At 41.8% G+C, this 25,534-nt stretch overlaps 1 protein-coding gene across 4 annotated transcripts in view; it reads right to left on the bottom strand.

Annotated features, from left to right (window-relative positions):
- Positions 1–25,534, bottom strand: part of TTLL12 (tubulin tyrosine ligase like 12) — a 31,745-nt gene extending 6,211 nt beyond the window's left edge. Inside the window, exons 1-12 of one of the 4 annotated variants that reach the window (XM_086885190.1) lie at positions 22,844–25,534; positions 22,116–22,310; positions 17,802–17,977; positions 12,291–12,489; positions 10,964–11,123; positions 10,243–10,376; positions 8,642–8,718; positions 3,242–3,358; positions 2,918–3,112; positions 1,251–1,362; positions 344–495; positions 186–267 (exon numbers count right to left, since the gene is read on the bottom strand). In XM_086885190.1, the coding sequence (XP_086741316.1) occupies positions 186–267; positions 344–495; positions 1,251–1,362; positions 2,918–3,112; positions 3,242–3,358; positions 8,642–8,718; positions 10,243–10,376; positions 10,964–11,123; positions 12,291–12,489; positions 17,802–17,977; positions 22,116–22,157 (1,446 nt within the window). In that variant the 5' untranslated portion in view covers positions 22,158–22,310; positions 22,844–25,534. The remainder of the gene's footprint in view (positions 1–185; positions 268–343; positions 496–1,250; positions 1,363–2,917; positions 3,113–3,241; positions 3,359–8,641; positions 8,719–10,242; positions 10,377–10,963; positions 11,124–12,290; positions 12,490–17,801; positions 17,978–22,115; positions 22,311–22,843) is intronic. The other 3 variants (XM_086885191.1, XM_086885189.1, XM_023926906.2) reach the window with 3 other exon arrangements.

Below are 25,534 nucleotides of genomic sequence, written 5' to 3'. Positions count from 1 at the left end.
TGTTTGTACTACCTTGGATAACCACAGATTATTAGGGGAAAGAGTCTAGAAAAGTATTTCCTTAGGACTTCAACATCCTGTTCAAATGGATGTGAAACAGACTATTTGCTAACAGCCACAAAGCAGGCACCAGAAGATTTTCTACCAACAGAAAGATGAGGAAGTGTTTTGGGCTGTTTGCTTACCTGTTTCAATGTCACACCAGGAGCATAATTCATGACAGTGAAATGCTTCTCATAATCATCCAGGTCATCAAGCGAAAATGCCCTAAGGAACAGAACAACTCCTCAGTTTCCAAGGTATGCAATTCCAGCATGTGCACACTGCGGGGGGAGGGGGGCACCTGTTGGAAAAGCGCAGCCAGAACACGTCGTAGCTGTAGAGCTGCAGGGGCCGGGCAGAGCGCAGCAGCACCACGTAGCGCACATCAAACTTCACCAGCCCCACGTCCTCACACTCAAACAGCACCGGCTCCTCGATGTATTTGCACACCACCTACAGCAAAGCACATGAAACACAGCTCAGGTGAGATGTGTTACTGCCCCTCCATGACTTAGGGAACCCCTGCTTGCATTTCAGCTTTTCCTCAGAAAATGTTACTTTTTGTCACACTCTAACTACAGGATGTGGAAATAAGACCAGGATGTTCTCAATTTTAAAAAAGTACAGATTTCTAACTGGTGACCTTGTTCTTTTGCAACAATTGTGAGGCAATTCTGTGTGTATTTCTGCACCCCAGAAAATACACACAGTCCACACATCACCAACAAATGGCACTGAAGCGAGCTCCAGTGCTCACACACTGTAATGTACAGGTGGATGTTGCAGGGACACTGTAAAAAGCTCTGTGATTCATCTCTTGTTGACACAGGTGGTCCTTTGTGCCACTGAGCAGAGCAGTAACAATCAACCAGGGGACAGAAGCAATAATGTTCCCAAATTAATGATGAATACTAACTACAGCCAATGTGTTTGAGCCTGAGGACTGGCTTTACAGCAGCACCATGCTGGCATCCCTTATTGTCAGGGCAAGTTTTATTTTTTAAATAAGACAACATCAGGCTCTGAGTTCATCACTGCAACAACTGGAGTTGACCGATTTGCAACTGATTCTATTCTGAACTGTATGCTTATGGCCAGCATATGAATTTTGAAGAAAATTAATTTCCTTTGTATTTTCAGACATCTTTCGACAAAGCAGTTTTTTCAGCTCTGCCTTTTAAATCCTGTTCAAAGCCAGGCTCTCTCACCTTTGGGCTGCTTTCCCTGTGCCTGATGATACTGTTCAGGTTGTTTGTGATGTGCGTATCCAGGCTTCTGGCCAGGTTCCATGGTTTGCATATCCAGTGATTGTCTTCTCCTCTGGGGGAGAGAAATATCTCTAAGTATCCACCTCATTCATCTGTCTGAACATCCACTTGGCTTGATCCAGGTCTTCTCCTGGAAAAATACTTTATAAAGCTGTGGGCTACAGTGCAAGAATTAAGACTTTTGCTGACAGCTGGGAGGAGTAGGCATTAGGAATAAGGGAGAGAAAAAGCAATGTAACCCTTCACAATTTTTTTTTCCAGTTAGGGCCTATCATGATCTCACTGTTTATCTCCTTCTACTGCAACTGACTCCATCAAAAAGGGAAAACAACCCATCAACAGGACAGCATCACCATGAACATGCACAAGTCATGGTGTGGAATTGTTCTGCCAGGAGCCTGAGAACATTCTGGTGGGGTATTGGGCAATTTTCCAAGTTGGTTCCCTACTGACACCTCCAAATCATTCACATTAAATGACACCAGAACTCATCTCTTTGGGAAGAAACTACAGTGTCTCAAAAGTTCACACTACAGGTATGTAAAAACACACCACCATCGGCTCGCTTTCTAGCACATAGACACCTCCCAGGGTAAAATTCTTTGAGATATCCTTGAGAAAATCCAGCAATATGCTGGTCTTTCCATCTATTTTTCCAAGTCAGGACAGGGTGATGCTTGATGTTCTTTCCTCAACCTATTAAAGCATCATAAAGTGAGCTGAAGATAGCAGTTAACTTCTGTTTTGTTAGTTTGAAAATTCCTGCCACTCCTTCCCATTTTCTACACACACACACTGCATTCATTGTCAGTCTTTGATGTTGAAAAATAATTAAACCACCACACACTAGGAACATGTGCCAGGTGTGCTCTCTCCTGATCAATGCCAGTCCATAACAGACTATGTACAGCAAATAACAGCCAAATGAAACACCTGGCAGGAGTGTTATAATAATAAGCAATATTAATAATAAGCAAGCAATCATCAAAGAAGCAACCTTTCAACCAGAATACTCCATGCCAGACATAAGAGGTTATTCAGCAGTAGCCAATGATCTCTTTCTCTCCTACATGAAGTATAATTGTAGTTTCCACCCACTTCAAGACAGCTGCAGTGGCAGCAGTGTGGATTTAGAACCCTAAAGCTCCACAACTACTTCAGTCTAACACTGAAACAAAATTTTACTTTCACAACCTTACAGAACCCAAGTACTTTAAACATTTTCCTCTCTGGCTTAAGTGCAAGAAAACTGCTAATGTCCCCTCAAAAAAAATAAAATTCCACACTTGTGAACACATTTTGAGGCTTCGTGTATCTGTTGAACACAAGAGGCAAGATTCTGACTAGGCAAAGAGCAAAGGACTTCAACTCTGTATTCAAATCACAGCAAAGTTTCTGGGTTTCAAACTGCACTGCTTAACTACTGTTACCTAAAATAAAAACCTAAAAGCCCCCACTTTTCAGGTAAAATTCACTTGAATGTAAATGCAGCAAGAGCTAACTCATGGTGGTGAAACAGCTGCAAAGACCAAACTGCAGGCTCCTGGTCTTTGAGGAAAGTGGGATCAAGACAGGACAAAACCTAAGGAAGAGGAAACACACGTCACCTTCTGTCACGCTGCTGGAAGTAGCTGATGAACTGAGGCAATTCTGTCTGGAGGTTAAAAGTCCGAGGCAACCACCTGGGCCCATCTGGTCCTCCAGCTCGTCTAGCAATGGATGCAAGGCAGTCTTTGACTGTCAGGAGGCTCTCACATGGGAACTGATTCACCATTACCTCAGGCCTCTCCTCACTTAGCTTCCTACAAAGTAAACAAGAGTTTGGTGAAGGGGGAAGGTTGTGGAGGCCTTTGGGAACAGTTTTTATAGAAAAAAAAAAAAAAGAGGAAAAAATATTATCAGCGGAATAATGAATCCTATAATTAATTAACCTAAAATCTTTGAAGTGTGAGAAGTTGTAGAGGATGTCTGCTTCTCCCTCGTTGTCTGTGAATACAAAACGGGGATGCGTCAGGTTGTTGAGGACTTGCTGAATGTCAGTGAACACCCTAGGAGAAAGAAGCACATGAAAAAAAATGTCAGTTTAGCTTCTGAAACTGATCAACTCATGGTTGAATAGAAAAAAAAATTTAAAGTTTGACTTTCTATAAGAATTACATTTTTCCTGTATACACTCTGTGACAATCTCTTCTTGACACAGAAACAATTTAAATTGAAGTGGGATAGATTAAAAAATTGTGAGAGATTACCTAAAAACTATTATTTTGAGATAGAAATCTCAAAGGTAGTTTAGCTCTGACAGCTTCATAAAAAAACTGTTCAGAAGATGATGATTAAACCTGTGACATAGAAGCCTGTAAGAAGTAACATGAATTCACTGTTTTACATTAAAAGTCCAAAAGTGAGAGTGGCCTTGTGCATACCTTCACTCCTGAAAGAGCTCTAAAAATCAGTCTGCTGTCATCCGCATGAAAGAAAGTCATAGGAAATCTTGTCAGCTTAACTCTGTAGCTTCAGAAGATTATTTTTATTTGTTCACAACTTTAAATAAACCAAACATATGAAAGTAGGTATATGCTGAGAATATACAAAGCTTTGAGGCTTGATACAACTTCCCTCTGAACCCCATTTAAAATCACCCAACCCAAACCTGATAGACATTTCAGAATGTAACCAAGAACGAGGCAAGTTGTTGCATATCTTAGGAAATTTCCCTCTCATATAAAACTGGTCACTTGGATGCTAAAACAAGCAGATAGAAATAATGGTTATTTTGATGACTTTAGAGATTAAAGTGAGGCCACTTAATTCAGAACTCAGCATGTTGACTCAAAAGTCAAGACTGTTTTTTTATATCATTCTCCTGGTAAAGGAACATTTAAACAGAATAAAAAAACCCACTAATTTTTTCCATGAAAAACTATTGTATTCTTCCTCCTCTCCAGATCTGTTTTTATCAGCTGTGGAACTTTCCTCTCCTCCTTCCACAACTACACAAGTGGAAGATATATTCCCCTGAGACACTTCTCTAAAAAGATGAACTGCAGAAATAGCCCAGTCACAGGAGGAAATAAATTCTTTAAAAAGCCAAGTATGTAAGATGCTTTACATAGCTCCATGTGTGAGCTATTACAATAGTTATACTCTTTATGCTGAAGCCTGTAACTGAGAGAGACGATGTCACTGTGGATGAAGGGAATCGGCCTTTTGAAAGAAGCCACCAGTCTTTCCTCACTGCTGCAACAGAAAGAAATTACTATTTCCACAGAGTTCCTCTGGCATTTCTTTCTGCAATCTGTGGCTTTTTGGCTTCTCCTTTTAAGTCTGCACACTAGGGGAAAGTGTAATACCAGATCTTCTGTACTGGATCCACTACAAATTCTGCCAAACCCACAAGCTCTCCTAACATCCACTGGTTTGGAGCAACTGTTAGTCCTTGCTGGAGCAAAAGGAAATCAAAGTGGTGACCTGAAGCTAAAAGGCCAATTACACAATGCTGTAACAGTCCTGAAGCACTCAAAATCTGCACACAAATAGGCATGAAACACAAGTAGTACTAAAATTGAAGTTGTTCAGAAAATCCCAAATTGGTTCCTTACAAACACACCCTACAAGTGCAAAAATCCTGCAAAGACCCAGTGCCAGAGCACTCAGGATTGTATTTGAAGACTTGCTTAAAATTCAGAACAAAAGAAATAGGGGAGCTCAATCTAGTTTTGTTAAGTGCAGGAACATCACTGTAATAAAATGAGGGAGATTAATATTAGAGAGGAAATAAGGCCATTTCATTTGTTCTAAGGTGTCATGGGGTAACTTTACCTTTAAGATAGCTTTAGGAGCTAAAGAAGTTAAAGCTGCTGGTGGCTGATGGGAGTCTTTTCTCCTGACCAATTATTGGTCATTTCTAAGAATTGACAGCAGTTTTGACCATTAAAAAGTGAAACCAACTTGTGAACACCACCTTAAGGTGTAAAGCCAGAGTTCTCTTGCTGTCTTTGGTTTCTGGCTTCTGAAAAGGTAACAAGGCTCTGTCTCGGCCTCTTCCCCCCCCTCCAAGCCGGACCAGGCCGCAGAGGGTGGAGGAGCGGGGGGGGCGGGGAGAGAAACGGAGCTGGCCGGCTTGGCTTAGTTTGTAGTTTCTGCTGCTGGACTGAAACCCGACACCATGAACACTTGCAGCTTTTCTAAGACTTTAATTCTTTTACTACCTAGATAAAATGTACAGATTACTCCTTTTTCCCAGAGAGACAGAGAGAGAGAGACAATCAGCATGAAGAAGACATCATAAAATCATCAAAGACAGTGAAGAAAAGAGTTAAGTTTTAGACAGGGAAGAGAGAGTAAGAAGATGCTTTATAAGCTGAAATATTTTTCTGTTAAAGCTATGGAGATGGACAATAGTGTTCTGAAAAAAAATCCTTTAATTCATGACAGAGTATATTGGGAGGGATAGAGTGTTCAAAGTGTGGATTTTGAGCAAAAGGTAGAGTAATGGTGATACAGTGAGGTGCTGGAACAGTGAAGCAAAGATTTGTGGCCTTGAGGGGCAATGAGAAAACTGTTTCCAGAGAAGCTCACAGCGACAGATGAAGAGAATTTTTACCTTTGAATAACTCATCCTTAAAAACGACATCCCTAGACTCATTGACCCATACACACCTCAGAGTGATGTGAAATGAGAGGAGTGAACTGATGGCAGGATTTCCGGGCAGCTGGCATCAGAGAAATAGAAAACTATAACAGAAATAGTTTTCTTGTGAGAAACTCCATAGATTAGCAGAAAAAACCTTCTGTTTCTCTACAAAGGCTGATGAAAAGACTCTAGCAGGAATTGAGACTGTTTTAAACACCAAAGTTCCAAAGTTTTTTGTCTCTATGTTGTCATGTGAACAAGAGAATGGTGGGTAGTGGGGGATAAAAGGGTTTACTGAAAGTTTATTCTGGAGTTCTTATTCTTGTAGTTTTGTTAATAAACTTTCTTTATTCCTTTTAAGTTTTAAGCCTGTTTTGCTCTTGTTCTAATCCATATCTCACAGCAAAGAATAAGTAAGTTTTCTAGTAATTTTTTAGTTACTGCTTTAAGACCACAACATAAGGTAATACACTGATAATACCACAAAAAGATACCGAGAGGTAAGAAATGCACCAAGTCCCATTCTGGCTTTGGCAGGGGGCAGAACATCTACACTGCAATCCTGCAGTATCAGCCAAGCTATTTTGGACCTTTCAGTCCAGTATCAGTGACACACTGAACTAATGAAGCCAGCTAACCATTTTTTCCCCCCTTGTCTCACCAAAGCCCCAGTGAAGGGCTATGAAGTCTGGGATAAAAGATGACATTCAGTGAAATTATGCAAGTAAAATAAATATGTTTATATGTTACTTAATTTACTCAAAATATTTAAAGCTAAGAAGCAATTATGAGAATCAACTCCCACAGCACAGAGCTGTGACAAGACCAACCAAAACAAAGACTTGTCTCATAACAGCTCTTTGGACATTTCAAAACAGTAACTGATGTAGCTGAAGAAAAACATGAAAGAGAAGATCAAAAGAAATAGAGATGATCATACCCAAAACAAACTGGAAAGACTTTCCCTAATAAATCCATCTTTGAAACATTTAGTTCTTTGATTCTTTTTTTCCATTCAGCAATCATCACAGCTGAATAGAACTAGGGCAGCCATTACTATGCTATAAGACCTAGTTAAACCTATAATTTTGCTGTATCAAACTACTTGTACTCACTTCCCTGCTTTTCAGGATTCAGGTTAAACATTTATTTAATCTTCCATTCTCTGTCTTAGCTCTGCTTGGATACAAGATGACTTTGTTCCAAGTTCTAAACTTTGCAACCTTGTGCCTTGAATTTCTCTTCAATCCCCTAAAACAGCAGCAATCCAAAAAGCAGAGCACAAGTATTATTAAGAGACTACAACCATCTATGCAGCTCCATGTGCTCCTACCTGTCTGCCCATGGTGGCACCCCTAAAACCTTTAAAGGAGGCCAAAAGCACTGGAAGGCTGCAGCTCACACTCAGTTATCTCCACTCTGAGATCCTGCTCTACTTGTGGAGGAACTTTAGTAGAAAAAATTCAGAGCATGAGAAGGATCTTACAGCCTTCTGTCCAGATATGAAGAGGATAAAGGAAAAGAGAAGGAAACCCTTAGGAGTACATTGATTGAGTGTGAATTAAATTTCTTAAAAGAAAAGCAGGAAGAATTTGAAGTGTTTCCCCCTCCTTTCTTGACTAATGTGAATGCCATTCATTTGAAATGTAAGATACAAACTAAAGAGATAAACAGAAAAATCTATCAGTGTTTTCCAACATCCTCAGTATTGCTTTCTGCCTCTGTCAGAATGCACCTGCCTTTGACTCCTGTGTCTGAGTACATCAGATGAAAAATATCAGCTTTTGCTTATCCTCATGGTCATGTAACCAAATGGAATCTTGACTGTAACTGGGCAAGTTAACAAATGCCTCTCCCCAAACAGTGACACTGATTTCCAGTAAGTTCTTCTCAAGTAAAGCTGATCTAGGGAGTAACAAACCAAAACAAGAAGCTGGTGTGTGAGTACACCTACCAAATACATTTTAGTGCAACTTTACCATTTAAGCAAAATGTTTCAAGCAAGAACTATGATCCCAGTGTCAGACTACAAGCACCCTGGAGTGCAACTCACAGAACATGCTAAGCAATGGCCTTTCTGGAATAAAACCAGTAACAAGGCAGCCTGGCCATGCAGCACCACTGTTTCTGCTCAAAAAATCCCTTATCTTTGCAATGCTCTTCCATCTTTCTTCTGAAATGGTTTCACAGCATACGGTCCACTTTTGTAGCAAACATATGTCCATTTTAAAACATTCCAGGTTTTTATAGGATTCCTGTTTGATAATGCCATCCAAAGAAGTGAACAGTCTGTTATATTCAAACAGCACAGAGCAACCCCTATGGACATACATGCTATAATGCAGAAGACAAGTCTTTAGTGTCTTTTCTACACCTTAAGTCATACTTAGTGAAAACAACACTGTGTAACTTAGCGTTAAAACATGATGCAACTTTTCCTTCACCCAGAAGGTGGCACTTAAAAAAAAACAACCAACCAACCAACCAAATGGAATTAATTTTTTAGAAATTCTGTAAGTGACAATTGGCTCACTCTGAAAAATAAATCTAACAGGAGCAACTAGTAAGTCACAATCTTAGGCAAGTAGCTCTATATAAACACACCTTTAACTTGCCTCTGTTCTTCAAAGGTGGAAGAGGCTATTTAGCCTGAACACACTGCAATTACTGCACATAATCCTGGTAAGTGGATACCTACTTGAAAACTTTGTCTTTGGCATAAACTGGTGGATTTATTGCTCCGGGAAGTTTTTCCTTGTTTTCTGTTAAAATTGCCTAGAAAACAGAAAATCACAAAAAGTTAATTCTAGGCAGAATGAAAGACTTCATTGCATGTCTTATTGGTCTGTTCTTTTTCATGCAAGTGAATTTCAGCAAAGTTCTATTTTGACAATTCTATTATGTTGTGTAATATGCTGTTCAGAAAAAAAATCTGTACAAGAACAGAGGCAGAAGGAAATCCTATCAGTAAAAAGGAACAAGAAATAAGGTTTTGAGGCCAGGGCACATCAACACTGTTGAGAGATCCTGAGAAACTCTTGCCTCCTAAACATTAAAAAAAAAAAAAAAAATCTCAAATCACAGCCAACCATATAAAATAGAAGACAAAGTTGCTGTATTTCCAACAAAATGGAAAACTGATCATTTACTTGTGACGCTTTGTTACAGATGACTAAAAAAATTATAGGAGGTTGGAACCCAGTTCTGCTCCTATGAAAACAAGCAAAATGTTTTTTGCAGTCTTCAGCAGTAACCATGCCTGCAAAGTCACTCTCCATCCTGTACAGCTCCCCTCTGACTGATAAAAGAAAATACACTCTTGGATCATTGCTGATGCCCTGCCAAAGGAAGCAGCTATCAGAAATTCTAGGATAGAAGTGTCGATGCAAAGTACACCTCTTCCAAAAATGCAAAATCCCAACCAATCAATCTGCCTTAGGTTACAAGACAGCCTAGCTATTATGAGTGTACAACTTTATTTAGCAGAAGGTTAACTTCATTTCTAACTAGATAATGTTAATAACAAGCTGGATAGAGCATTTTCTGCCTCTCAGCCATCATAAAGAAACAGATAGCTGAGGTACAGATTAATCTTTAGAAGCTGTACTTTGAATGCCATTATTGGCCAGTACAGCATCCTCATAGGTATCAAGTTTCCTCATTTTTCTAAGAGGTGAATCTTGTGCAGATATTGTTAATGAAAAGGAAATTTCAAACATTAATTTCACATCCTTAAAATATCCCAAACCTCTATTAGAAAGGAAACAAACTGAATGAATACTTTATAAGAGTGCCATCAAATTAAAAATGTCCCTTCTCCAATATTTAATGGCTCTAAACAACAACATGGCCCATTAGCCAGTCTGAAAAATGTAGCTTTTCCTAAAATTGTAAAACAAAACTTTCTGTAATTCAACACTGAACAGCAATGCTACAATAACAAATCCAATCAATAAGCCTATTAGACAATGCATCAAATATCTGACTGGAAGATGGATGCCTCAATATGAAGTACCTTGTAGTGTGCTTATAAAAAAAAACTATGCCATGCAGAGCAATAAAATAAATATTAGAACTCATTTATGTTGCTCCAGTATTTAAATACTTAGAAATCACATATAAATGTAAGACATTTCTTGTCTCATGGTGCTTTGAATTGTTTTTTTAGTTTAACGGCTGTCCTCTGAATCAGTCTTTAAGCTTAAAAAGAAGCAAAATCGGAATTCTTGCAATGCTTTTTTTAGACACTGCCTCTTCTTAACAGAGATAAGATACGGAATTAACTGGTTAAAATCATACCTGATAATGCTCATCTGGTGGTTCTGGAGTAAAGCAGCTGATATCCAACACTTCAGTAGGCACCCAGGGTAACAAAACACACTTCCTGATCAGGCGATCCGTCTCCCCGTAAGCGTAATCACGAGTGACTTCATCTGCAGCAAAACCAGGAGAGCCTTTAGGAACTGCCTTTCATTCCCACTGAAAATCTTCAAATAACAGCTGTACAGTCAATACCAGCACAAATCTTGTTATTTAAATAAAAAATTAGAGATAATTAAAGAAACGTGATAAAAAGAGTATTATTTAGGATGCTTATGTTCTCCACATGATGGAGGCACAGGGTGGCCCCTGGTCAAGATTACAGGAATAAATCATTGGACTGATGTTTCCCAACTTTCAGATCCCGACTTTCTGACACAAAACTACAAACACAGACTTTAAGGATTTTTTTTAAACCCTTCAGATGACTGAATTTGCAGTTTCACTAAGGCAGTGATGCAAGATTTAAGTTCTCTGTCAATAAAACAATAGCATTATTTTTTGACTGGTAAAATGTCTCTATCTTAAAATACAGAAATAACAGATAGAACTTTTATATTTGACAGTGTTATAAGAATACAGCTATTTTTGGTCTTGAAACATTTGTTCTACTGTGAAATGCTTAATGATTTTGTAACAACTGGCCCATTTTCTATTGCAAGCATTAAAGAAAACCCCAGCTCCTCAGACACACACTCACCACCAGTTTCAAGGTCTCTCAAAGGCCAGAGAACTGTGTAAGCAATTTGTTGAGGCATATAAAACAGAGGTGCTGCTGCAAAACTCGGCTGGTCTGAATGCTGAATGCGTGATCCAAATTCATCCATGATGTACCAGACAGGAACCTTCTCTTCTGCAGTCTGCATGAATAAACAGAGGGAGACATCTCGAACACTGGACTGCAGGAAAAGCTCTGTGAGACAGGCACTGGCAGCACCCCTACACCACTTCTCAGATTTCTGCTTTAACCTCCTCTTTCTTGTGCTATTGTTATTGCCTACCAGACCTGCTTTCCCTGAACCAAACCAGCTGCTTAAGAGAGCTAAGCCAGCAGAAGGCTGCTTGTTAGGACTAGTTTTCATTCAGTTTGTCTCAGAATCAATTAGCTGAAAAGTATTTGAAGTTTGAGAGTGAAGGAGAGCAAAACTGCAGCCTGCACTAACAGTAGCTACAAGTGCTGAGGCTGCATCATCAAAGCACTCCTTCCTGCAACACTCATCATGAAAACATCCTGAAACCTTAAACTGCTTGGTAGCACTACTTTGGTCTTTTTATGGAGGCAGGAATGGAGCAGAGAGATTAGACTTGAGGTATTTCCCAGAAAAGTGAACAGAAGATAAATTCAACCACAGGTTGAATTAACTGTCTTCTGGAAAATCACTTTTCAAGTAGTAACACAGATATCCATTTGACTCTCAAGCTATTCATAATAAATTGAGTAACAAAGAGATAGGGTAGAAAGACAGAGATACTGTTCTGATTTTCCCTTTCATTTACGGAAAAAGTCACAATGAATCTCCTCAGAGACTTTTCAGACCTGATTCTAGTGTGAGCTAAGTTTGAGCTTAATTGATAAAGATGACCAGTCCAGAGAACAATCTCAAGACCCTGAGCTAATAGGAGCAGTCTGACCATGCTCTCACTGCTCAGGGTTAGCCTTGCCCATTCTGCATAGGGCTGAGGCCAAAGAATTCAGATTTCTCCTCTTTAATTAGAAAGACTCAAAAAGACTTTGGAGCTCCACTGCAAACCCTACAACATGTTTTTCACCTGCACCCCAAGGGTTGTATTCCCTCAAAAATGGCACATGTGCATTTGAAAGTGTTTTAAAGGCTCAAGAAATGCTGGTACAGTGCTGAAGGACTACAGAGAGCAGGGTGACCAATCTGGTGTGGTCCTACCTACACACCCTAAAAGCAGCATTTCCTTTTCTTCCAAGTAGAAGGAATGCCTGTAAGGATCTTAGTTAATATTCATGTACTGGAACATCTTCACCCCAAAATTTTTAGCAACATTTAGTGTCTTACCCCTTGAGAGAGCTTGTAGGTCTGGTTGTATTTCCACATTTCCCGCACCACCTGCTCGATGCTGCTCTCGTCTGGGACCTCTCCATGGAAGGGGATGCCCATGAGGTTGGCCATCCTGTGCAGCAGGCCAGGCACAAGGCGCAGCTGCTGCCGGGCATGCTCCACGCGGTATGTCCAGGCGTGGTCGATGAGGAACACGCTGCAGGAGAGTTTGGGTGGTGTTACACCCTGGGGTTCTCACACACACACAGCTGCATGCTCTGAATAAAAGCTGCATTAGTGGGTGACTCCCTTCTGAGGGGAACAGAGGGCCCCATATGTCAACTGGATCCAGGGCACAGGGAGGTTTGCAGGGTACAGGACATCACTGAGAGACTTCCTGGGCTGATTCAGCTGTCTGATTATAACCACTGCTGATACATCAGGCTGGCAATGATGAACTCAAAAGGAGGAGTGTTAGGGCAATTAAAAGGGACTTTAGAGCACAGGTAGTCTTTTCCTCAGTCCCTTTAATGGCGGAGAGAAATGGTGAAAGGAATAGGAAAACTCACATCATCAACAAATGGCTCAAGAGTTGGTGTCACCGGCAAAATTTTGGATTCTTTGTTCATGGGGCAACTTTTACGGTACCTGCCCTACTAGAACCAGATGGGCTCCATCTCTCTGTTAAGAGCAAAGGATTTTTAGCTCATGTTCTGGTGGACTTCATTGAGAGGGCTTTAAACTAGGTTTGAAGGGGGAAGGGGATGCAGCTGGACTCTCTGAAAGGAGGCCCAAGGGTGGTAAGCCTGAGTTAGGGGTGAGATCAGCAGCCCAGCTGAGGTGCATGTATACTAATGCACACAGCATGGGTACTGAACAAGAAGAGCTGGAAGCCATGGTGCAAGAGCAAAGGATGTAGTCCTTTGCACCACAACTCACATAGCTGGAGCGCTGCACTGAATGGCTACAAGCTCTTCAGAAGAGACAGGAAAGGGAGAAGAGATGGAGGGGTGGTCCTTTATATTAGGGAGGTTTTTAATGCCATGGGTATTGAATCTAATGACGATGAAGTTGAGTGCCTATGGATAAGAACTAAGGGAAAGGCCAACAAGGCTGACATCCTACTGGGAGTCTATCATTCACCCAACCAGGAATAAGAGGTGGACAACTTATTCAATAAGCAGTTGGAGAACGTCTCAGGATCACCAGCCCTTGCTCTTGTAGTCAACTTCAACCTGCCAAACATCTGCTGGGAACTTAACATAGTAGAAAAGAGGCAATCCAGGAAATTTTTGGAGTGCATGGAGGACAATTTTTTGTTGCAGCTGGTGGGTGAGCCCACCAGGGGAGGGACTATGTTAGATCTGTTGTTTGCAAGTAGAGATGGGCTGGTGGGCGACGTGGTGGTTGGATGTCGCTTGGGGCACAGTGATCATGAAATTATAAAATTCTTGATATTTAGTGAAATCAGGAGGAACAAAAATAAGACTTTTACACTGGACTTCTGGAGGGCAGACTTTGGCCTATTTAGGAGACTTATTCAGAGAGTTCCCTGGGAAGCAGCCCTTGAAAACAAAGGAGTGCAGACAAGGTAGACATGCTTCAAAAGAGAGATCTTGAGGGCACAGGAACAAACTGTCCCTGTATGCTTAAAGACATGTCGACAAGGTAAACGTCCAGCCTAGATGGGCAAGGAGGTTTTGCAGGAACTTAGGAAGAAAAAAAGGAAGTATCATCTTTGGAAGGAGGGTCAGGTCTCTCAGGAAATATTTAAGGGGGCTGTTAGAGCATGTAGGAAATTAGAGAGGCTGAAGCTCAGTTTGAACATAAAATGACAACTTCTGTAAAAGACAATAAAAAAAGTTTTTACAAATATATTAATGGTAAAATGAAGGGTAAGATGAACCTTTGTTCTTTATTGGATAAGGGAAGGAACTTAGTAACTGCAGGTGAGGAGTAGGCAGAAGTGCTTAATGCCTTCTTTGCCTCAGTCTTCAGTGGGAAAGCAATTTTTCCTAAGAACAACTGTCCTCCTGGGTTGGTAGATGGTGGCAAGGGGCAGAATGGTCCCCCTATTATCCAAGAGGAGGCTGTCAGAGAACTGTTGAGCTGCCTGGATGTTCATAAATCTATGGGACCAGATAATCCATCCCAGGGTGATGAGAGAGCTGCCAGATGAGCTTGCAAAGCCACTCTCTATCATTTACCACAATCCTGGCTCACTGGTGAGGTTCCACATGACTGGAAGCTGGACAATGTGACACCCATTCACAAAAGGGGTGGGATGGAGGATCCTGGTAATTATAGGCCAGTCAGCCTGACCTCAGTACCAGGTAAGGTAATAGAGCAGCTTATACTGAGTGTCATCATGCAGCACTTACAGGACGGCCAGGGGAATGAGACCCAGCCAGCACAGCTTTAGGAGAGGTAGGTCGTGTTTGACCAACCTGGTCTCCTTTTAGAGACCTCTCAGACCAGGTGACTGCCTGGTGGATGCTGGAAAGGCTGTGGATGTTGTCTAGTTGGCCTGCAGCAAGGCCTCTGACACTATCTCCCACAGCATACTCCTGGAAAAGCTGGCAGGCCTTGGCTTGGACAGGAGCACTCTGCTCGGTTAAGAACTGGCTGGATGGTCATGCCCAGAGAGTGGTGGTGAATGGTGCTGCATCCAGCTGGCAGCCAGTCACCAGTGGTGTCCCTCAGGGGTCTGTGCTGGAGCCAGTCCTGTTCAGTGTTTTTATTGATGACATGGATGAGGGTATTGAGACTTTCAATAGTAAATTTGCAGATGACACTAAGCTGGGAGTGTGTGTTGATCTGTTGGAAGGTAGGATGGCTCTGCAGGGAGACCTGGAACATTCAGATGACTGAGCAAAGTCCAATGGGATGAAGTTTAATAAGTCCAAGTGCCAAGTCCTGCATTTTGGCCACAATAACTCCCTGCAGTGCTACAGGCTGGGGACAGTGTGGCTGGACAGTGCCCAGGCAGAAAGGGACCTGGCGGTACTGGTGACAGCCAGCCGACCATGAGCCAGCAGTGTGCCCTGGTGGCCAAGAAGGCCAATGGCTCCTGGCTTGGATCAGGAGTAGCATGGCCAGCAGGAGCAGGGAGGTCCTTCTTCCCCTGTACTTGGCACCGGTGAGGCCGCTCCATGAGTGCTGTGTCCAGTTCTGGCCTCTCAGTTCAGGAAGGATGTTGAGACGCTTGAGCGCATCCAGAGGAGGCAACGAGGCTGGTGAGGGGCTGGGAACACAAACCCTGTGAGGAATGGCTGAGGGAGCTGGGATTGTTTAGCCTGGAGAAAAGGAGACTCGGAGGTGACCTTATCACTCTCTACAACTTCCTGAAAGGAGGTTGCAGTCAGGTGGGGGTGGGTCTCTTTCACCAGGCAGCAACTGACAGAGAGGACACAGTCTTAAGATGGGCCAAGGAAAATTTAGGTTGGACATGAGGAAAAAGTTCTTCATAGAAAGAGTGATAAAATACTGGAATGGTCTGCCTGGGGCGGTGGTGGAGTCACCATCCCTGGATGTGTTTAAAAAAAGACTGGATATGGCACTTGGTGTCATGGTTTAGTTGAGGTATGGTTTGGACTCGATGATCTTGAAGGTCTCTTCCAACCTAGTCATACTGTGATTTCCCTGGAGACAGTGTGATAGCTAATCTGCTCTTAGTCACAAAGTCACTCCCCGAGCACACACAGCAGCACTGCAGGGTAGGAGCAACTTTCCAGAAGTAATATACACTCTGATTTTGCTCTAGAAAGCTTATGGTGCATAGTGAGCATTTCCATGAAAATGAGGAGCAAATAAAGAACAGGCACTCAGCTTGTGAACTTATTCCCTTTAAAAACCAAGAACACAAATGTCTTCCCTTTTGATCACTATTAACTCTACTACATCAACCTGATATTCTTGCCTGAAACAGAAAAACTATTTTGAAAAATATACACCATTTTGAAAAATTACTTGAGGACCTTGTTAGTCATGAGGTCTGTGACATCTACTGTCATCTGCAAAACCAGGTGGAGAAGTCTGATCATCAGAAGCCTGTATATGCTATTGAAAGAAAATAAGCAATAATTTTTGATTGTTTCTATTCGGTTTTTTTTCTTCTTTTTTTGGTAGGGGTGGGGTGTGTCACCAAGCTATTTTTAGAAAAAAAATGCATTGTTTGGAAAATTACAATCTAAACCAAAATAAAACCATACATATCTGGTGCAACTTCCCTTGACAAGTTTAACCCTTGTTTAGGCCGCATGACTTTTAGAAGAAAACCGCAGTTTTTCAAACAGAGGGGTTCCACATATTTTGATTATATCATCTGACTGAACCAATACAGAGAAAAATCTGAATTCTACTTGCTAGAAAAATGCCCAAATCATACAAAAAAAAACCCCCACACCACCCGTATTTCAGAAAGTTAAAAACATGTCAGCTGTCACATAGGGCAAGTATGGTTGAACAATCATTGTATCCCAGATTCCACACACATTAAACCTCACTTAATTTTAAAATTAAAGGCTCCAGAGAATGCTAAGGTCAAGCTCTTTGAAAATGTTAGCAAACAGGTGTGTTGGTGTTCTGCTCCCATATTCACACACCTGAATGTTGCAAGGAAGCCCAAGATTATCACAGGAGCTGGTTTTGAACTTGATAATTTAAGTGCATTCTCAGATTTAGAAAGATGATTACTTAGGTTAAGGCAGGGATGTAAAGGCACATACCTATGATTCTTTGTCGATTTTACTCAACAGGCCTAATTTAAATGTTTAGATTTTGCATATTTACCTAATATCTAAAAAGTATGAAAGGTCTCACAGAAGTTTTATGGAACTGAGCAGAACTGCATTTAGATCTTCTGCAGAGGCATCTCACTGCTTTTCATTAATGCATGACAAATACCCTGTTCTATGTTTGAAACCAGTAAGAACACAAGAAGCAGTACTATAGTGTAAAGTTTTCTTACACAACTTTATTCTAGTTTTAGATGCCTCCTAGTCTTGTATTCATGACAGATAAGCTGATTTGTAAGCAAGAGAACAGTAATTTGATACATTCAATTCTACATGCATGCACATGACCACGCTCTTGAATTATACTTTAGCTGCCTGAAGGAAATGTAATAGCCCACAGAATATTACTGTGAGTACCTTCTTGGCATGAGATTTGTGGTGATTACAAGTATTTAGTTGTTTTTTCCACAGGCACACAGTCTTGAAGATACAAAGGTTTGCTTTATTTCTGCAGAAATCATTTCAAGGTTGCCTTTTCCCTATTTTCTCCCTGAGTTTACCAAAACAAATTTCTGAGTATCTTCCTACATGATTTAAAAATGACATTAAGATATTTGCACTCCCAGTACCCTTTGCTTCATAGCATGCATCTTCCTTCAAATATGCAGCTATGTCTTAGAGTTGGAAAAGAGGATTTCTGAAGAGAATCAAACAAGTCTCGAAGTAAACTATCATCATTTTAGGGTTTCACACTACTCAAAGACTGAACACTATTTTCAAAATCACAACTCACCTATCAGGATTGGAGGCTTGAAGTCCATTCTCATTAGTTACAATAACTTTGAAACAAGGCGCATTTCCAGGATTTGGTTTCTTTTTAAACTGTTCTTCCATTTCTTCATCAACTTCTTCCTCCTCATCCACCTCTTCTACTTGCATTATTCCAAAGTAATCACCAGCATCAAATACCTGAGATGGGAAGTGCATAAAATATCATGCAACTGGATAAGGCAGTACCCTGACACGGACAATGCAACACCTGCAGACATTTCTTCCCTGTAACCTGATAAAAAATGGCATTTTTGACTTAAGATATGAATGAACAACAGTATTTATTCTTTCACATTTTAACACAGCTGTTTGTTTGGGAAGTTTCTTTAGTTAATATTGGCAGGAAGCTTTGTTGGTTTCTTTGGCACCAACAGGTCTACTGATGATTGCCTATCAGTTTAATGCCTCATTAAGAATTTTAGAGGCTGAAAACAGAATACCTTTGTTCAACCTTTGCTAAATTAAGTAATTTAAGATCTGCAAAACTGAGGCTCCACAACTGTACTAAAGTACACTAAGGTCCCTGAAGAAAAAGAGCTTTTCCCAACTGAGTTCTGAACCAGCTAAGAAATCTCAGAAATCTCTCTCTTCTTTCCCTGTGAAAGAAACTGTCAACGCTCACTCCCCTCCAGGTAAATTGGGAGATTCCTTATGCTGCTATATATGAAGATAAGTTTTATACACTGACTTATATAAGTTTTATAAGTGTATACACTAAGGTGCTGAAAGGGGTTTGTTTACATTCTTGCCTACTCTGGGTTCACTACATCTAGAATATATAGAAGTGAGGACAGTCACCACTCAAGGCTCCCTTGCCAAACAGTGGGCTTGCCTTTCTGGCAGAACCAAGACCCTGCTGACAACTTTCATAGTTTCAAAATGAACATATGCTTTTAGGAAGACAAAAATAGGTAAAGCCTCAAAAGACAGCTGAAATTTTTCAGAGAGAATTATTTTGCTAGAATCACTCACACACTACCTAATAAACCAGGCATGGGCAGACAAATCCTTTGCCTCAATCTGACTAAAAAGTAGCAGGGAGGGAGAAAGGTCTAAAGTGTGAACTCCAGAGTTACTGGTTCAATACTCCAAATCTGCAATAGTTCAACAAATAGCCTGCAATGCTACATTAAAAATGATTAAAAATCATTACTTCCGTAAATTGACAACGTCTTGGCTGTAAAATGCCAGTGGCAGCAACAAGTTTTCATTTGTTCAGGTGAGTGTTTCTATAGGACAATTATTTTTGCTAAGTGTCAGCAGGAGGGTGAGGAAATCAACTCCATATTTGTGAAGAAAGGACAGCTAGAAAAAGCAGACAGCTGCTCAAAGAGGGAGGAAGTCAGCAGGGGAACAACAGTTACTTCTCATCTTAAGCCACAGTTCATAAAGCAGATACAAGTGGAGAAGTATCTGAAATTCCCTTCTGAGGAACATGGGATGGTATTTTCCTCTGGAATGGTGGAAGGCAAGGGGAGGGGGCCATGGTGGATAAAAAAATCATAGAATGTCTTTGGTTAGAAGTGTCCTTAAAAGATCATCTCAGTTCCATCCCTGCTGCCATGGTCAGGGATGCCTTCCAGATGCTAACAATAGCTAACAGCTATTAGCTGTTATTAGCTAACAGCTTCTTAGCACACAGCTTCTTAGCTAAATGCTAAGGGGATGCTAACAGTATGTTGGCTAATACATACATACGCATTTTTTTAGGGTAAAGAAAATTACTCTGCAAACAAACTTTCAGGAGATTAAAACACACCTATTTAAAAAAAATAAAAATCAGGAACTTAGTTTCTTTCACTTCAGCAGGTATCAAAATAGCAGTTCCACCTTACTTCTAGTTTTCCAGCTGCTAGAAGAGGACAATATTACTCAGTATTAAGCAGTATCATAACTTCTTGTTGTTCTAATAGTAGTCTCTAATGATTTTTTAAGTCTGCACAGTTGCCTTGAAAATTTGTAGTCATTGAAATTCACGTAGCTGCAGGCAGATCCCAGCAAAAGAAGAGCCCCTCCCTGTGCTCACAATTAATTTTTGTCAGGTTGGCTCCCAGCTGGGTAAGCTCCCTGGACTGGCTCAGGGCACAAATGCTAACTCCAGCCCATGGCAGCCAGCAAATGCAGCGTGCCAGGAAACATGTTCCACTCTTCCCTGAAGTGACACTTGACTGTGCCTGCTGCTGGATCAAGGGCCATCCTCAACAACCTCATTAGCTAACAAAGAAGTGACAGACAAGTGACTGGGAGCTATTAGAAAATGAGAAGTACAAGTGTAATGCAGAGGAGCCACTTGACATGTGCTGCAGTGTGGCACTATGTTTTCCACACTTAGCTTTTATCTTAAAGAGTTTGTGAGAGGGATACAAGGTGAACCAGTGGCTGACTCAGATGCCTTTGCTCACGACAGGCTCCATCCGTTTATCAAACACCCACAATGAATACCAAGTTCTTCCACAACACGAAAGGGAAGCTATTTGGTTTATATTTTATTTTTTAAAATTAAATATAATCTCAAGACTTCAAAAAATGAAGGGATTCCAAATGCCCTAAGGCAAAGTTTTGGTCTCTCCTTCTGACAAATCACCAGATGCATGAGACTGCAGCAGTTGTATTTAGCAAAAAATCTCCACTTTTAATACCTTTACAGAATTATGCTTAACACAAAATTTCTCCCAGAGAATTTATAACCTTATAAAAGTGAATTATGTATATTCCTCATTCAAAGCAAATCATGCTTGTCGCAGCAGCAGCTCAAGACCACCTTAAAAATCACGCTTTTTGTGGTTTTGTTGTTCTTTAAACTCATAATTGATAATACAAGCAGTTCAGTACTTCACTGATGGATTTGGCAGAAGCACCTCATTGTCAGTGTGGATACACAGATAGTTTTGTGTCTCCCCTCTTCCTCCCTCCCTTTGAGCCAGGCTGTAACACTGAACCTATTAACTCAGCAGAACCATTAAGGGAATCTTAAGTAAGCTCCTTAAGCAAAAACCAGCTGGATAAGATCACACCACCAATCTGAGAAGTAATCTTTGGCTTGAAGCAGAACAGGGAGAGCTCACATTAAGTATTCCATCAGAGCAACCAATAACCTCTACACAGCAAAAGGGTACCAACACATTCCAGCAGCACTACTTCTTGCAAGCAAAACATGTTTGGGCAAAATCCCTCCCTCTCCATGTTCAGGTGCAGTTCCAAAGTAACCAACTGCAGAAAATGAGAATTTGATACCAAAGCAGGTACATGTTATGACAATTACACACAGGCATCTCCAGAAAATTCTTTTAAGGCACACTGCAAACTGCTTTGAAGGCCACAGGTAACCTCTGAGCAACAGGCTGCCCTCCACTGCTCAAAAAAATAAATTCTAGGAGTATCATCATGCTGCATTCCTTCTAAGTTTTTTCTTAATTTTTTCTTAATTAATTAACAGCCTCCATTTCTAACTGGGAAGAAACTCTAAGCAGTCTTTTGCCAGCAACATCTGAGGGCTAAAAAAATCTTCCTGCAATACAGAGAAGCCTGCAAAATAACTTAGTGTATGGCTGGAATAGAAAAAAAAACCATTATTAATAAAATTAGATACAGGCATTAATACTATATATACAGTTTATCCAGTAGCATAAGAAACAACCACTACACTAGAAATAAAATTATAGTGAATGATTACACATGCATGTATTTTATTTTTCAAATTTTTGCCAGAAACACCAAAAAAATTTCCTCTCAACAGAAGCTTGAATGCTTCTGTTGAGAGGAAGCATTGAGAAGCATTCTGTTGAGAAGAATGCCAAATGCAAAATGAATAAATAAAGGCAGGTTTACCAATCTAGCAGTTATGCCATGTTTTGAATGAGCAATCTAATTACACAATGCTCTCAAAAAGAAACCTGCTCCAGCAGATCCCAAGGTAAATTAAAAAAAGAAACCCAAGCCCTCCACTTCTCACAGCCTTCAGTGTACACAGTGGAGGGAGGGTGCATTCACTCTGTATGTTGAAACATGTGTGAGAGTGTTGGAAAACAGCTGTTTGGGCTGGGTTCTAGAGGTATTAATGCAAGAGATATTTTATCTGTATTGCAGATGCAAATTTTTCAAGTTCTATGCTAGATAGTTTTAATCTTTGCAGCAGATTAGGATAATTGAAAAATTCCTCTATTTTACATATATAACAAGGAAACTCATCCTACACTCTATGTTTTACTGGGTTTTTGTCCCCAGAGTTATACTTTATTACCTAGATTCCCAAAACCATTTCACCCCTTCCCCTCACCTCCTTTTCTTTCTTTACTGCTGCTCCTCCAGCCTGGACCATTCTGAGTGGTCCAGTTCTAAGCAAGGTCCCGTAGCTTGGTCTCTACCTCCTCAAGAGGTTATCACAGTCCACAGCACTCCTCACAGTAACTTTTCCTGGACATCCCAATCTTCTCAATATCCTTTTGTCCTCCTTCTGGACAAAACCCAGAAGCTGCAGGAGTAGAGACAAGCACTCTCAGCAGCTTGCTTCATCTTCCAAACCTCACTGAAATAATTAAGTCTCTTTCCACACACACTGGGACATCTACTACAGAACAGCATGCTCAGCCACCACTGTAAGTAAAATGATGCAGCAGGAGCAGCCTGCTGCCTTAGGGCATGTGCTTTCTTCCTTCTGCCTTTCATCATCCCAGACTCCATAAAAACATCAGCACCACGGGTCTCTTCTCAGTCTACTGTCTTACCTTCTCAATGTGACACTCTCCCAGCAAAGCTGGTAACAAGCAAGGATTTCAGCCACAGGTCACAAATCTCAAGCTTGCATTAGGTCACAGCATAGATTCAGTTTGCTACCTCCAGCATCATACTGGCAAGTGGAAACACAGCAACTCTCAACTTTGGGTTTCCTTGGCAGCTTTATACTGCCTTCTGTTCCATCCTCTTCCAGGACGTCCCTTCTCATATCCTCCTACCTAAGCAGAGCAGCAGATATTCCTGCTCCAAGTCCCTTGCATGAATACTTACTGGGGGAATGTAATTCCACAAGGAGCTTTTGACTGGGAATATGCTTGAAATAATGTAGATTTATCTTCTCTGTAATAAACACGTATTCCTGTTATTAACAGTACCACGAAACAGCCTGAAAGCAGCAGGAACATATTCAGACCCTTCCTGACTACAAGCACTCATATCATGACTTGCAATGCTTTTCTCCTGTCCCTACTTTGAAAATGAGATGGGGAAAAGAAGCACTCAGGTAACTGGAAATTACTTTACCAGTACATGGTGCTAAACTGCAGTTCCCTCACCTTCCCTACTGTCCGATACTATTGTACAAACTTCTCACCCCATCTCACTCTTTTCTTCAGTGCTTATCCTGCCTTCCAGCAAACTACCACTTCTCCCCTTATCAGAGCTCTTTCTCTCCCCAGAACTAGAAGTTCACCTAATTCATATTTTCTTCTCCAGGTCGACTCCTCCAGACTCCCTTGAGCACTCTCAATTCTACAGATGAATGGTTTTGGGTTGCCTCTCTTTCCTGCCTCAGTTCCTTGTTCCTTTACTCCCACAAATCAAAGACAGCCTACCCCATCCCCGAGGCTAGGCTGCAGATGTGCAAACCACATTGAAACAAAAAAAATCTAAATACGACCCGTGCCTTTACTATCTGTTTAAAATCATTCCTTTTCTTGACTTTGTCTCTCTTCCCTTTCCCATCACAAAGCTCCAGGAAGCAAGCAGATGGTTGCTATAAAGGTGAAAAGGGATACTTCATCCTGGAAGTGTGCCTGTGCCTCCACACTTCCTTTACTTCAGGGCCAGGGGTCAGCTTCACCCGAAAATAACTGCCCAAGTGAGGTAACTCACGCATACATGAGATGAGCTGCCCAAGCTTTGCACAGTTATAAATGACTGAGGGCAGGGCAGATCTGTGTGGAAGTGAACTGGAAAAAAAAAAAATTAAAAATCAGGCAAAAGTCAATCCAAGATGGATTAGGATATGACAACATTCTGGGTCTAACACTACTACCGTTGCTGTTTTTTCTTAATTCTCGTTGGCATAAAAAGCTGAAGGGTTGAGGACACTGTCTTGCATTTGGCTGGGACCGAGTTAATTTTTTTTCTTAGTAGCTGTTAAGAGTGCTGTGGTTTTTTAGATTCATCACGTCTCTTCAGTACTGCATCTCTAGTTACCAGGATTTCCAAACGCTTCCAAACCTCACGACAACAAAAAGACGAAATCAGATACGCACAATACACCTGACGTCTTTCACAGCCCCGAGCTGCAGTCTCGGTAACACAACCCGCACCGCGCCTTTCCCACTGTCCCCTGCTTAACAACACCGTGATTCTTTTCTTCACCCAGGGGTGGAGGGGCTGCCCTCAGCACCGCTTTTCCACGGCCACGTCCCACGGCCTCCGCTCGTCCTCTGCTCAGGGCTGCCCTCCGGGACTGCTCCCTCAGCGTTGCTCTCCCATGCGGAGCTACCCCCAGCGTCGCTCACTCACCTCTCCCCGCAGTTTGCGGCTCAGGCTCTCCCAGTATTGCGTGGGGACCTGCGATGCGCGGAGCGCGGCTCCGTGAAGGGCCACGAAAGCCGCCAGAGCCTCCTCGCCGTCTCCCGCCATGGCTGGGCCGGAACAGGCCGGGCGGGGCCCGAGGCGGGCGGGGAGGCGGGAGCGGCGCTCGGGGCGTTCCCGCAGCCCGGATAGGGGCTAGGCCCTGGAACGGGCGAGGGCCGGGGGCATCGGAAGCGCAGGGCCACTGTCAGGCGCCGCTGAGGAGATGGGGTCTGAGTAGGCTTCAGTCTGCTGAGCAGATGGGGGTTCTGCTTTTGTTCTTCTCTTGCCCTTGAGCTTTAATAAAATTCAGAGCATTCGTGGTGCAGTGCTGGCCGAAAGATGTATTTTGTTTTCCCGATGTTTCAGGGACCCTTCTGGAAGGCCCCCGCCATAGCCCCTGAAGTGGGTTACGGGTGGGGTGTGAGGCATGGCAGGCACTGAGTGCCGGCCGTAGCAGTGGGAATTGCATTAAATGGTCCTCAGGAAAAACAGAAAGTGTCAGTCATTTATTAAAGTTTGGGGATTTTTTAATTTTGAACGTTGACAAGTGAATTTTAACATGTAGGCCCGTCTTAAATATCTGTCAGTACAAGAGGGAGCTGTGTTTTTTGCCAGTGCCTGTAGCGGAGTGCTGGCTTCCCAGTTCTTTCCTTGTATGGTTTAGAAGAGATTTCTAAGAAAATCTCTTCCAAGATTTTGTGGGGAATAAGCTGATGCTTTTTAAACATTACTGGTAGTTTTGGTCTCACCTCAGGTATGGTTATAAAGCCCAAGAGCAAAGGCAGGTGTCTGACACTGCTCAGAGCACAGGTCAGGGCTTTGCTGTGCCTGCTGCTGCTGGGAGAACCCACATTGCTCCCTCTGTGGATTATTTCCTCCACAGACTGGAAATTCCTTTTCCTGGCAGCGCAACCTCAAGTCAAGGATTCAACTTCAGTGCTGCTTGGGCTGGCAGCACAGTACTGTGCTGGGAGGGGCATCCTGGACAGCCCTGGAAATAGTCAAGTTCAAGAAACAGGATTTTAGGATCTAGTTGCTGGTCAAGCAAGCTTCACATTCACAGACTACAGTCAGTAGAGAATGTGCCATGTTGAAGAAATACCTCTTTGCTCTCTGCCCTGTCTAGTGTGGCTGGGCTCTGTAACTACCCAA

The sequence above is a fragment of the Cyanistes caeruleus genome, chromosome 4, assembly GCF_971803275.1.
Source record: "Cyanistes caeruleus chromosome 4, bCyaCae1.hap1.1, whole genome shotgun sequence".
NCBI classification, from domain to species: domain Eukaryota; kingdom Metazoa; phylum Chordata; class Aves; order Passeriformes; family Paridae; genus Cyanistes; species Cyanistes caeruleus.
Note: the sequence above shows the minus strand (reverse complement) of the source record. Positions and strands in the feature narration are given on the sequence as shown.